Genomic DNA, 13,243 nt, shown 5'->3' on the forward strand with positions numbered 1-13,243 from the left:
AATGCAACTCCGGAGTTTTCAAACTAAAACGGGACCGGCAGCTTTTCCAAACTTCTCCCTTATAGCGGCTCTAAAACTCAGGGAGTAGTGTGGACGCCGGGCGTATTCTCAGCAGGGTTTCAAATGAAAATGCAGTGGTGTGTATGTGGCCAAAGAGTTCAACTTCATCTGGTTGGTAATCTAAGTGTGGATGATTTAATTTGTTCACATCAATGAATGAGCACCTCATCAAAACTAATGCTAATAAAACTCCTAAATAATATTATCTAACAGAGAACACACGATAAGACGAAATCTAACCTGTTAACGCATCGTCACACAAAGTCACACTGACCCCGCAGTGTGTTTGCACTGTTTCTTATCTAATCACACACATGCACCAAGTGTTCAGTGCCTTGCTCAGGGCCATGGTAGCAGGTCAAAGCTTTCACGTCTCCACCCTCTCTAATGTATCAACTGTCTGTCGCTGCTGCTTTTACTTTCTGCTGCTCACGGCCACAGGCAGCAGCTTCTGTGGAGGTGTTGTGTAATGCTGCCTCTGATTGGTCAGCTGACTGCCAAACAGGAAGAGAAAGTGAGCTGGCACACACACACACACACACACAATCACACACAGACACACCATGGCAGTAAGGAGGCGGGTCTGTCTGATTACAGAAAGTAGATCTGAAGACTACAAATACGTCCCTACCAGCTGCACTAACGCCAATCTGCTGACACAAACACATTTGTATGTGTTTACACTTGTACGGATCCTCACTAAATATACATTTTTTAACCTAAACCTTTATTATATGTATTAAAAAAATATGTAAAAACGATATTAAAACATTTCAAACATTTGTGCACCTAAATAAAACAGTCCCAGTCTTTTGATAAAGTGAGAAGGAAAAAAATTGCTTTATTTAAATCAGTCTTTAAACACGTCCTCATGCTCCTGAGTCCTCACAAAGACAAAGAAGAGCCACACACACACACACACACGCACATGCACACACACACACACACACACGCAGCTGTGAATTATTGAAGAGGCAGCCGTCCAACAACAAGTACAGACAGTTACTGTATGAACGACAGTTAGAAAGATCACTGACACACCCACAAACTGACATTACAGCTGAACTAGTTGTTGAAATCTGTGATGTGACACTGAGATGTGAGTTTGAATAAAGTTCAATATGGTTGATGTGAATGATCTTCTTCACACTACACGGCCAAAGCTATGTAGACAGATGAAAATCGGAGAGCTGGACATGTGACTTTAGAATTATAAGTGTTAATCTGTCACTAACTTTAAGGCCGGAAAATATTGAAATACTGCACTTTTCAAATTCTATTTTATTTGGGGAGCATCCAACACTTTTTATAAGACACTGGAACAAGGTGACCAAGTGTCCAAAACCAAGTGTCCAAAATCAAGTGTCCTAAACCAAGTGTCCAAAACCAAGTGTCCAAAATCAAGTGTCCAAAATCCAAAGCCACTGGGTGACCTATTATTTTCAGTCTATGGAGGAACACATCTTGTAATATCACACATAATATAATAAACTGAGGTTTTAAACTTTGGAATAGTTACTGATACATTTTAGATTACTGAGCCTTTTAACTGGCAAATTAAAATGACACATATCCGAAAAAAACGAGCCACTGCAGCAAATCCAAACATTGTTTAATCTTCAACTTGGAAATTCCATCGACATTTGTTAAATGCCCAAACATAACCTTACTTATAACAGTTTGTCATGTGGTTTACTTTGTATGCACGGATAAGAAAAGTTACTTTTTATTACCATTATTAATTTTTGATCAATTGGGTTATTCTATAATTCTGTTTTTATTCAGACATGTTTTTAACAACAACAGGACAGAGTATAATGAAAGTTGTCGACTATGCTTTCAGGAAGCCGCCTTTGTAAAGATCCTAAATGATTAAACTTATATAGCAAGTGCTGTGTTGGATGTCCAGTTACTCACATTATTATTTATTATATAATTATTTGTATTATATTATTATCTATTTCAAGTTTAAGGACTGATTTCTGCTCCTGAGTGAAGGTTGTACTTTACATTTTTTCTTCATGAGCAGATAATAATAAACCTAACGCCAAACACTGAGGGTGGAACCACAGGAAACACACGAGGAGAAACTGACTCGTAAAGAATCTGACGTCGTCTGGAAACCTTTGAGACTATTTTATCAGCAGGAAAAAATATTATGCAGGAAAGTTTCAGGTTTCAGAAGTTTACTCACAGGAAGGAAATATTGTCAATATTATCATGTTCCAGAAAATTGTGAAAACACTCGGAACCACGGGGTTGTTGTTTTTCTACCAGAACTTTTAACCAATCAGAAAACTTCAATAGTTGTGGTTCTTTACACAACCAACAAACCACGGACCAAACCTCCATTCCCTCAGTGTGTGTGTGTGTGTGTGTGTGTGTGTGTGTGTGTGTGTGTGTGTGTGTGTGTGTGTGTGTGTGTGTGTGTGTGTGTGTGTGTGTGAGGAACAGATGAAGAGAAGGAGGGAGGAAGGGGAAAGTAGTTGGAGTTGGATGGTGAAGTGAGCTCGGAGTGGAAAAGTACAGCAGTCTGCTCTGGAGGTGGAGATTTCTCTGTTGAGAACACAAACCGGCCAATCAGAGCGCAGAAAAACACATTGATTGACAGCCGAGCTCAGCACCGTGTCAGACCAACAGTGAGGCTCCAGCTCTGAACTCTGCCTCCACACACACACACTTCAGTCTTATGACTCCGACAGTCACTTCATTCCCTGAGGAGATTTAATGTGAAAAGCTTCTGAGCTTCTGAACTGATTCAAATCGAACAGTTAGGATTTTACCAAAGTTTTAAAAGTTCATATCACCTTCCTTCACAATGATGAAGGAATTAGTTTCCTAACCTCAGCACATAATTGTACAACCAAACTCTTTTTATATGTAAATGCATGTGTATATGTTTTCCTTTTAATTGCTATTTGTATTCATCGATGACTCAAACATTACGATCAGCTGACGGGGAATCCACCAAAAAATGAGTTGACATGTAATTACTGGATTTTCTTTGGCTGCACTGAGATTAAAACCTTGACAGAAATTACAACATTACAATGTTTACAAAATACACATACAGTTTTTTTTCTTACATTTTGTAATTCTTGATGAGAATAATTTGTAACACTTTTTAAACATGCACATGTTTCATGCTCGTGCATCATGAAACTATAATACATAAAACATCTTCAGGTATGTGTCTATTTAAAGTTCTAAGTTCAGTTTGGAAATTTAAAAAAGTTAAACCATAATTCACTGCTTTACCTCCGCCGAGAAGTTGACGTCTTTATACCTCTTAGTTGATTTGTTTGTTTTCCTACATTGTGCGACTGGGCCTGTGGCGGAGGTTTATGTGCTCTATGGCTGCCATTCATAATCTTTTTCTTATGAGTTTAATCCGTGTGTGAACAGAAATGTGAAAACAAATAAATAAATAAATGAAGTATCCTGTATCGGGACATTTCCATCTCGAGCCAGATCAGGTGCTGGGCAGATGCAGACACTGAATTTAGACAAGACTGTAGAGGGTTTGTAAAGATGGACGACGCGTCTTCACTTCCTCCCTCAATCCAGAAATTAAGCACAAACATCCCGGATACGAACGCTGCCATCTTGGTAGCCGGGGACGGAGCTCCGGCATCGACGTCCCGATGATACACAAGCTCGACCAATCACGAGTCAGTCTCAGCTGTCAATCATGGCGTTTCACCCCGTTTTTATAGCATCAAATAACTAATTAAAACCAAACTTACCTAAAATGACAGAAACCATCTTCGAGAAATAAATATTTTGACGTGTATTTTGACTGGTGCATGTCCTATCTACTAACATGGAGGAGGCCGGGTTTATGGCCTGTTCTGCAGCCAACCACAAATAACTGATCAAGATGAATTAGACCTGAAAGTGTTTCTGTTTGTGTACTTATTAAACAAACTATACTCAGTGTGTTAACAGATGTCTTTTAAATGTGCTTGTGTTTTTTTAATATGAAAACTTCCATGTCAGCTGTGTCCTGCTTAGCTAGGCTAACAATGTCCTGACCAAACAAGATTGACCAAGAAGAGCAAGAAGACCAGGTATTGATCTTCTTACGTAAGAAAAACACACACGGACACACAACGTGTTAAACACACACTGGGATAAAACCGGCCTCCAGACCTCATGTGCACAGTGTGTCAGACGACCGGTGTGAGTGTGTGATCTCTTTCCTACTGCTCCACTGACCTGACCTGACACACACGCGCACGCACACGCGCACACACACGCACACACACACACACACACACACACACACGCACACACACACACAGAGGAGCCCAGTTAAGGGGCTGAGGGAGGGAGTTGTTATTCTGGTAGCATGAGCTCAACTTATCTCTCTCGGAGCAGCGTGGTGGTGAATGTGTCACAGGACTGACATAATATTACTCTAAGCATAAAACCAAGTGCTTTGAATTCGTGAGGACCAGAGGAAAAGTCCTCACAAAGTCAAAAAGTCCTCACAATGATGGTACTGAACCAAACTTGAGCCTCATAACTATAGATAGACACACACACACTCTGTATTTATGACAGAGGGACATGGACGAGTGTTACCTGTAACATACCAGAGAGAATACTAAGATCTGATTGGTTGTGTATTTCATTTCATCCATTTTCTGAGGCCTTCCTATGTGACTGCTGATGGTTTCAGCTGGTACAGGTCACAGCGCCTCCTGCTGGTTGGAGCTTCACACTAATTATTTCCCTCTGCTTCACAAAGACCCTGCTGTGTTTGTCAATTCTACTTTAAATATAAAACTAATTTAACACTTAATAAGTGGCCCTGGTGTAATCTATGGAACATAATGCAGTAAACCACCGTATATGAGTTAATCACAGACAGAGGGGCAACCTGAACACCTAGAATGAGTGGAGCTCAACCACATTTAAATTCACTAGATCCACATTTAAATTTGGTTCTGCACCTAATTACAAACAGTGATAAACATCAGTCTGATACATACAAACATCTTTCCACCAAGTTCTGTGTTAATCTGAACAGTGGTTTTTCCAGATGCAGTAAATTTAAATGTAGTTCCATAAGAGGACAGTTGGGCCCTGGAGGAGATATGCACTTTATTGAGTGACAAATCATCAATTATATTTTCTTAATATTGTAACGTAACTTAATGTAAAATGCTATTTTTATACACGTAGACAATAACCACTCATTTGGCAAATACAATAAAAGGTCTTGTGTGCAGACATCAGTTTATCAGCAGTAGGAAAATAAAGTTACTGCAGCAAAACAAAGTCAAAGTTTAAGTCAGCAAAAGTAATTTATAATAAAACTTGCATCATATTTAATTGCCTCATCATTGGCTGGTTGCTTGTAAATCTTTTATTATGAAGTAAGCAGAAACTCATAAGTTTTACAGTAACGAGTGCTGTGCAGTACAGTTAATATCCAGCATGTGTAATTAAAATGTCTCTGAGGTAACATCTAACAACACAAACAACACAAGCGATGGTGTGTAGGTCACGTATAACTCGTACTACGCATGTATCTGCCCTGAGGGTACACAACAGGCAAGTGAAACAGGAAACTGCAGCTTCTGATTGGCTGAGACTCACACACACACCGATCTGACAAATTTCACAAGAGCACAGAGACGCCGAGCTCCTCCTTCGACACAGGCCCTCGGTCTTTTTCCTTCCTGTCGTCACCTTCCAGTGAAGAAAAATGTAGCAGAGCGTTCAGTCTCAACATGTTCTGTGATACTCTGATCCAGGAACAGCCCGGCCCACAGTGACTCTGCAAACATCCGACTCAAACTGAAAATACGGCTTTTCACACAGAGGTTCTTCATTTCTACGATGCAGAGTTGAGACAAAGTCTTTCCTTCATCAACAGACAGTTCATCAGAAGTATTCAATGTAGGAACTGACACAGTTCCTGAGTACATGATACATTATCTGATGGGGGTGTGGGGGCGGCACGGTGGTGTAGTGGTTGGCAGTGTCACATCACAGCAAGACGAGCAGGACCTTTCTGTGTGGAGTTTGATCCCCCCCGTGTGTGCGTAGTCCGACTTCCTCCCAAAGTCCAAAAACATATCCATGGATTAAAAGGGCACTTAGTCGAGCTCGTACCTCCACCAAGGCCCAACAGTCTCCTTATGATCCACATTTAAATTCTCTAAATCCACATTTTAATTTGGATCTGCACAAACACTCATAAATATCAGTCCTCTAAACATGTCTGGTTTCTTTAATCAAGATCCATGAATTATTCTCTGAGAAACCAATGAAAATGTTAAACAATCTTACAATGTTGACAAAAAACATCCTGGATCCGCCTCCTGATCGTGGATCTATGTTTTCGATGGGTTCTTTCCTGATCCTTAAGTTTCATGATAGTCCATCCAGTAGTTTTTGTGTAACCCTGATAACTCACAGACTTTACTTTGAAACAAAACACGGCATCTATTTTTAAATCCATTAATTTGACAAACGTCTGTTTAGTGATTACTACGGCCGACCGAGGAGCTGCTAAATATTTGTTTCCATCTTTGTATTTAACATTAGATGGACTGAAGCATAACTTCCTACCGCAGCTAATTTGTAAGTTTACATGTTCGAACGTTAGAAAGACAAAACTGTTTCAGAAATGGTCATTTTTTTCTTCTCTGTGCAAGTTTGGTTGTGACCTTGAGCTGAAGTGGAAAAACTCACAGACGCTGATAAAGCGACACCTGCTCCACAGCCACAGGAACACGAGTACACTCTGTTCAACTTCAGACCTCACAGGACGCCCAACATACCATCATATCCTCTGTTGTTAGCTTTGCAGAAACTAATCTGATGACACACAAATACGAGGATTGTACTTGTACCTGTACTTCAGGCCCGCTGCCCTAAACCGAACCTCAACTCATTCAACCCTAAAATAAAGTCTGACCCTCAGTTCATTTGAAAAAGTGGGGACAGGACAAATGTCCTCACTTTGTCCTGAGCTTCTCAAACTGTCCCACTTTCCAAAATGTCCTCACTTTCTAGTTTTCTGCATTTTCCATAACACAATTTTACTGTCTCGAAAATGTCATCACGTTTGAAAACTTTATTTTAAAGGTGTAAACTTGGTGAAGTTATTCATGAGGGTCCATGCTGTAAAATGACAGAAGACGCTCAGACGCCCCCTTCTGGTTAATCAGTGTCATATAAAACTGAGGCCTGATGTTTGGTGTAAAGTTGACCAGAAATCACTGAATCCACATTTCAGTCACATCTGCATCAGGGAAAAGAACGAGAAGATAAATACATCTTTATTCTAACCCTGAGAAATACTGACGTGAAAAGGTAGAAAGAAAAAAGGTAGAAAACTTTTCATTCAAATTAAGTTGTAATGTTTTACTGATTGTTCCCTCAGTGGACGGGAATTTTTTCAGATGCAAATAAAACTTTTTGAATTCAGACAGTAACATTTTTTACAAATAGTGGATAATTTAATTAATGGATTAATGAGTTTTCTGCAGATTATAATTTTTTTCCTCATTAGAACAATTTTAAGGAACCCAAAATCCTGCTTTCCTTTTTTCCTTCGTGGTCTGTTTGTTACTATTTGTGGATGTGTATGTTTGTCAGTATATATATTTTTAATAAAATACAAAAGGACTCTGTGGTTTGAATATTCGTCTTGATATAAACATTGTTAAGCTTCAATGAAGAGCTGGAACAACATCATACACAATTTGAAATGTTTGGTACCGTGATGAGCAACTTTAACCTAAAAGACAGAAAACACTCAATATTCAGGAGGCAAAGAAAATAGAATAACTTTAATAAACACTGAATGAGCCAGTTCCTCTCAGATCAGATCAGGCTACAAAATTATTATTAGTTTTCTTTGTGTCGTCAGAAGAGAAAAAAAACAACATACGTTCCCAATTTAAACCAAGTTCACTCTCAGATATTATAAAATAGTCTCCCTGGTCGTTGATTAAGGCTTTTAGCAAATAATGTTTTAAAATTCATCACTGATGCAGCTTCTAACAGAACAAAAAACATGTTTCTTCCTTTTGCATCACAACCAATATGAAGGTATTACACATTACTTACAGTTACTTTGTGACTCTGTGTTCCTCCTGTGGAGCTGAGGATAGAAACCACAGCGCATCGTGTTTCTTTCTGTAAATGTCTTTTCATGTTGTAACGATTTGAGCTCTTATTCTGAAGGACAAGAAGTCGCTTCAATGGACAAATGTAAAAATCGTTTTTATGGTATCAGTCCGCTCTCCTGTTCTCTGTCTGTCACTGCATCACTGCTCCCCTTTTTCTCCTCTTCCTCTTTCTCCTCTTGTCTCTTCTGCTCCTCCTCCAGCTCCTGCTGTTCTTTGACGTCGGCCACCATCAGTTTCTCCTCCACATCCTCAGGAATCTCCACCTCCATCAGATTCTCCATCCCCGTCTCCGGCTCGTCACCAATCAGCACCTGGAGGGAGGCAAAGAAGAAAGACAGGTTTACAGTCACAACTAAAATGTAACTATTGGAGTTTTCATTGTAATAAGGGAATTCATCATTACAATAAAATCACAAAGAGCAACATTTCAGGTGATTATTGATTATTGATATCTTCACTGTGCCATTAGATCATTTGTACCTGGATCAGTTTTTCAACAGTTGCTGCAATGTGCACATCCTTCTCCCACTTGTGATACTCTCTCATGATCGGATAAACGTTCTTCTCTTTTAGTGTCAGTCGACCATCTTTGGTTGCCGTCAGCTACACAAGAGACAAACAGTGAAGAGCTCAACATGAAAACACATGTTTACACATTCTGTGTGTGTGTGTGTGTGTGTGTGTGTGTGTGTGTGTGTGTGTGTGTGTGTGTGTGTGTGTGTGTGTGTACCAGTAAGAGTGTTTCCAGCAGCATCTTTCTGATGTCAGGGTCTGCATCTCTTTTCTTGTCCTCTGGCAGATACTGCAGGTCCACAGGTAAACCTGAGCATCACATCAATATAAATAAATATATTATTCTCTCTCTCTCTCTCTCTCTCTCTCTCTCTCTCTCTCTCTCTCTCTCTCTCTCTCTCTCTCTCTCTCTCTCTCTCTCTCTCTCTCTCTCTCTCTCTCTCTCTCTCTCTCTCTCTCTCTCTCTCTCTCTCTCACATTTAAGGACATTTTCAAGGCAAACATATCTCTGGCAGTAGCAGCTTCACTGCTGAATCGGAGCAGACACACTGCTTAGAGTGAACAACTGACAACATGTGGCAGTATGTGGGGACGGGAGACGTGTCACAGTTCTGTCTTCTGGAATCACGACACAAAACCGTGGACGTTTGGACCACGATTTCTGTCTCGAAATTCCACAGGCGAGGGCCAGTGAAATAAAATGCAGCATCACCTCAGGTCTTAGTTGCACCAGCATGTACAAAGCAGAAACCGGTGTGACACTGAGTTAACTAGTTTAAAAACAGAAAGACATTCTGACCTTCATTGTCTTCTTCTGACAGCTCCTCTGGACCGGCCAGCGGCAGCAGGAGGAAGGGCAGGATGTCCACAGCCTCACTCAGCAACCACACATGATGGCCTGGACACAGTGAGGACACACGTCAGATACCTGGACGAACTGTTAGGATTTACAAGGACACTGCTAATGTAGCATCTCTTCTTCATTCTAGCTCTTATTATTATTATTATTATTATGTTTGACTGTGTTTACTCTTTCTCTGAATGGACGGATCTTTCCATCATCACCATCAAATCCCGAAATGAATGAAGGAAAGTAAAAACAGTCCCGGGCCTCATTCTGTATGACACATCCATCTAGTGTTACCGTGGTGATGTCATTGTGTAGACTCTTGTGCTGAACTATGAATCAAAACCTTCACTGTAGGAATCTGCAGCCGGACTCCTCATCACGACGTGTGTCTGGTTTAACTCAGGCTGATGTGATGATGTGTGTGTTAATGTGTGAATGTGTGTCTCACCGTGGTCAAAGCAGCAGTTGCGCAGAGTTCCTACGACTCCTCCTCTTCTAAGCGCTGATGTCCGGTACTGAGTGAAGGGCAACAACCTCTGGAATACACACCTGCAATATACGCACACGCACACAGTTACAACATGTTGTATGTCATAACACACCCACAATGAGGTTGGGACAATTTCATTTGTCGACACTACCCCTGAAAATTAATTTGAGAAGTCAGAGAGCAGATGTTTCGCATGTGCACAGAAGAAAAGGAAATCTGTCCAAGCAACAAAATATCTGAGTGTCAGCGAACAGTTTTGAGCACAAGCGAAGCAAATCCAACAACAAGCAAGGTTTGTTTGAGTGCAAGCGCAGGAGTGAAAGCATTACAAGATCTGAAGGTGAAATCAATAATCTCTAAAACTGAAAGACTACAATCTTGAACAGAGGAAAGAAAACATACTCTCACTGGCTCCGCCCACTTAAATACCCGTGCACACTGTTGCTGCAGTAACTGGGTATGACTGACAGTTTATTGAAAAGTAGCTAAAACTTCAATGATGCAGACCCCCCCTTTGACCACAGTCCTCATCCTACAGTGTATTCAGTCACCTGTCCTTGTCCAGGATGTAGTTTCTGGCCTCGGGCAGCTGTGTCAGGTTGGACAGCAGAGGACCCAGGTAATGGAGATTTGCCTTCTTGTTGAAACCTTCGGTGCAGAAGAGCTCCACCAGTTTAGTCAGACCAACGTCCTCCTGCAGGACCTGAACCAGCACAGACACGTTATATCTGTCGTTATCCAGCACGCTGAGCAGGACACAGACATGAATCCTTCTACTATTGTCCTTAGAGGTTAAGTGCGTAACACAGCTCATGTATGGTGGAGTTAAGCTGTGTGAAGCTTTTAAATGAGCAGCATAGTAGAGAGAGCACCAGGTTAATATTCACTTTCACTATAAAAAGGCTAAATCAATACATTAGCCATCAGAAAAGGTTATGCTATTAGCAAATGTGGGAACCAGCCACTGCCCCCCCCATGCCTCCCCACCAAAACCTCTTTCCAGGTAAACTGGAACCGAGGTGACTCACCGGGAACACAGTCTTGCAGGTCTTCTCGTGGCGGGTCAGGTTGGACAGGATCTTGCAGCTCTGATCAGAGAACCAGTACTCTGGATCCAGAAGGTTCTTTAATAACACCGGAACAACTTTAACATCTGCCACCAAAACCTGCGTGAGACACAACCAAGAACACACACACGTAACATTAAATCAACACTCAATCCACAACATCTCTGAGGGATGTATAGTTCTTTTTGTTTTGTTTTATTTGCCACTTACAGAAGTTGTGTATAATTTTTAATTTTAGACCTCACCTTGTGCAGAGTCTCATCTGCTGACAGGTTGATGAAGATGTGGTAGCAGTCCTTCACTATGGCCATTGAGGGGTCAGAGGTCAACGCAAAGAGAGCAACAAGTAAATCAGGTTTAGTACGGAGGAAGCGGCAGCCATCCCTAAAAACAAACACACACACAAAGACATGGGGGTTACGTTAGAATTTACATCTGATAAACAAATATGCATCCAACAGTAAAGGTACAGGACAGCAATAGATAAACATGTTACACTTGAAACAAAACCATTTCAAGGTTGTTTTTGTAGATTCTTGAGATATAAAGTAAAGTTGTTCCAGTGAGATATGATTCTATAGATTAATGTTAATAAGAAAAAAGATATAAGACACATTATAATGTAGTTGTGTGAGTGGATTTAAGTCCGTGTTTAGGTGCTTATTAATTTCAGCGTTATTGCAAATGTGTTGTACTAAAGTGTTGTTCATTGATAGACAGCACTCTTCTGATATGCGAGTTAAAAATACATCCATTAACACTTATATAAATGTTATACATATTATAAATGTTAAATAATAACACTTAATATTGCATCTTATTAGTGATCTGTATTATTATAAATACACTTTTACTAATGGTTTTGATTCAGTGTCATTCATAGCCATCACTATTAATGGCATCACCCCCCCTCTTGCTCCTCGTGGTCAGCCTACCTGTTTCCTGACAGTCCCAGGATGTTTTCTGTGGTGTGACCTTTGACATCAGGACGTGTGCCGGGGCTCAGGAAGGAGAGCAGCTCCGCAGCCTCAGAGTCACTCAACATCTTCTAACCGAGTCTGATGAAGAGCAGCAACACCACGGTTAACCATCCGGTCCCACAACAACACTATGGAAATACTACCACCCTCACTAGGCTGATCTGAAAAGAGTAAAAACCAAACTGTGCATGACAGGAAACCACAACAATACATATCACATATCAAGACTAAATTGACTCGTCTTTACTGTGTTTTATTGTTTATGCAAACTACCATATATTTTCCACGACTCTGAGAACAGAACAGTTTTAAAACTCTTAAATGTTGAATGACTCATGCACCTTGTGATACTTTTGAGTCAGGAACAGTAACACTTACCATGTTTACACAGTAATATATTAGCTTTAGTTGTCCCACTGTCAACACATTGGAAACCAGTGTCACCTCTTCACTACTGTGTCATAACCAGGATATTAACATATGCAAAGATTCAGTAAAATACTTGTATTTACCGAGGCTACATCCTGTCTATGGTTTGTTTATTAGCATTCAAGTACGTGTTCGATGACATTTTCCTTCAGCAGCTTCATTTAAAACGTCGTTTTCTTACCAGACATCAGTTTTTAGTTTGAACTAAACAATCTGTCAGTTTAACAAACACATTAACTCTTCACTGCATGCTAATGTTTAATATGAACAATGAGCTATAAAACGATGTTACCTTTCAGTGGCTACAGGACGAGTCTACTTCTCATGTCGCTGCTGTGCTTCTTGTAAACATGTATTTTATTCTTCTGCTTGTGAACGATCACAGTTCACGTGTGGACACTGCGGCTCAGCTTCCGGCTTTACTTCCTGCTTCTCTTCTTCTCTTGGTTCGCAGCAGCTGGAGGGTCCCAGCTGCGTGCTGCTGCCCCCTGTGGTCGTGTGGGGACGCTCCATGTTCGTGAACCTCCAGATGTTTCGAGAATATTCTGGTATTTTCTGGTCACGTGTTTATGGAGTATAAATGTGACGTATTCTGGGTTATCGAGTATTATCGCGTTTATTTTATACCTTTTCATTCTATATGAGAAACTCACAGATGTAAATGGAACAGCACATATTATATTTCATTTTATTTATCAATT

At 40.5% G+C, this 13,243-nt stretch overlaps 1 protein-coding gene across 1 annotated transcript; it reads right to left on the bottom strand.

Annotated features, from left to right (window-relative positions):
* Positions 1–7,844: 7,844 nt before the first annotated feature.
* Positions 7,845–12,987, bottom strand: hgh1 (HGH1 homolog (S. cerevisiae)). Its single transcript, XM_034586406.1, has 10 exons — positions 12,835–12,987; positions 12,069–12,191; positions 11,379–11,517; positions 11,095–11,232; positions 10,618–10,769; positions 10,025–10,125; positions 9,526–9,624; positions 8,944–9,035; positions 8,694–8,816; positions 7,845–8,524 (listed from the first exon to the last, which is right to left on the bottom strand). The coding sequence occupies exons 2-10, from the start codon at positions 12,176–12,178 to the stop codon at positions 8,309–8,311; spliced, it is 1,170 nt and encodes a 389-aa protein (XP_034442297.1). The 5' UTR covers positions 12,179–12,191; positions 12,835–12,987; the 3' UTR covers positions 7,845–8,308.
* Between the last annotated feature and the right edge of the window lie 256 nt (positions 12,988–13,243).

The sequence above is a fragment of the Hippoglossus hippoglossus genome, chromosome 5 (assembly GCF_009819705.1).
Source record: "Hippoglossus hippoglossus isolate fHipHip1 chromosome 5, fHipHip1.pri, whole genome shotgun sequence".
NCBI lineage: Eukaryota > Metazoa > Chordata > Actinopteri > Pleuronectiformes > Pleuronectidae > Hippoglossus > Hippoglossus hippoglossus.

Excerpts from the sequence above, each read along its gene's own strand:
- hgh1 (XM_034586406.1), bottom strand. The coding sequence starts at position 12,178 with ATGTTGAGTGACTCTGAGGCTGCGGAGCTGCTCTCCTTCCTGAGCCCC. Across the intron at positions 9,625-10,024 it reads CAACTGCTGCTTTGACCACG|GCCATCATGTGTGGTTGCTG; the intron begins GTGAGACACACA and ends CACTGTGTCCAG. Across the intron at positions 8,817-8,943 it reads TGCTGGAAACACTCTTACTG|CTGACGGCAACCAAAGATGG; the intron begins GTACACACACAC and ends TCTCTTGTGTAG.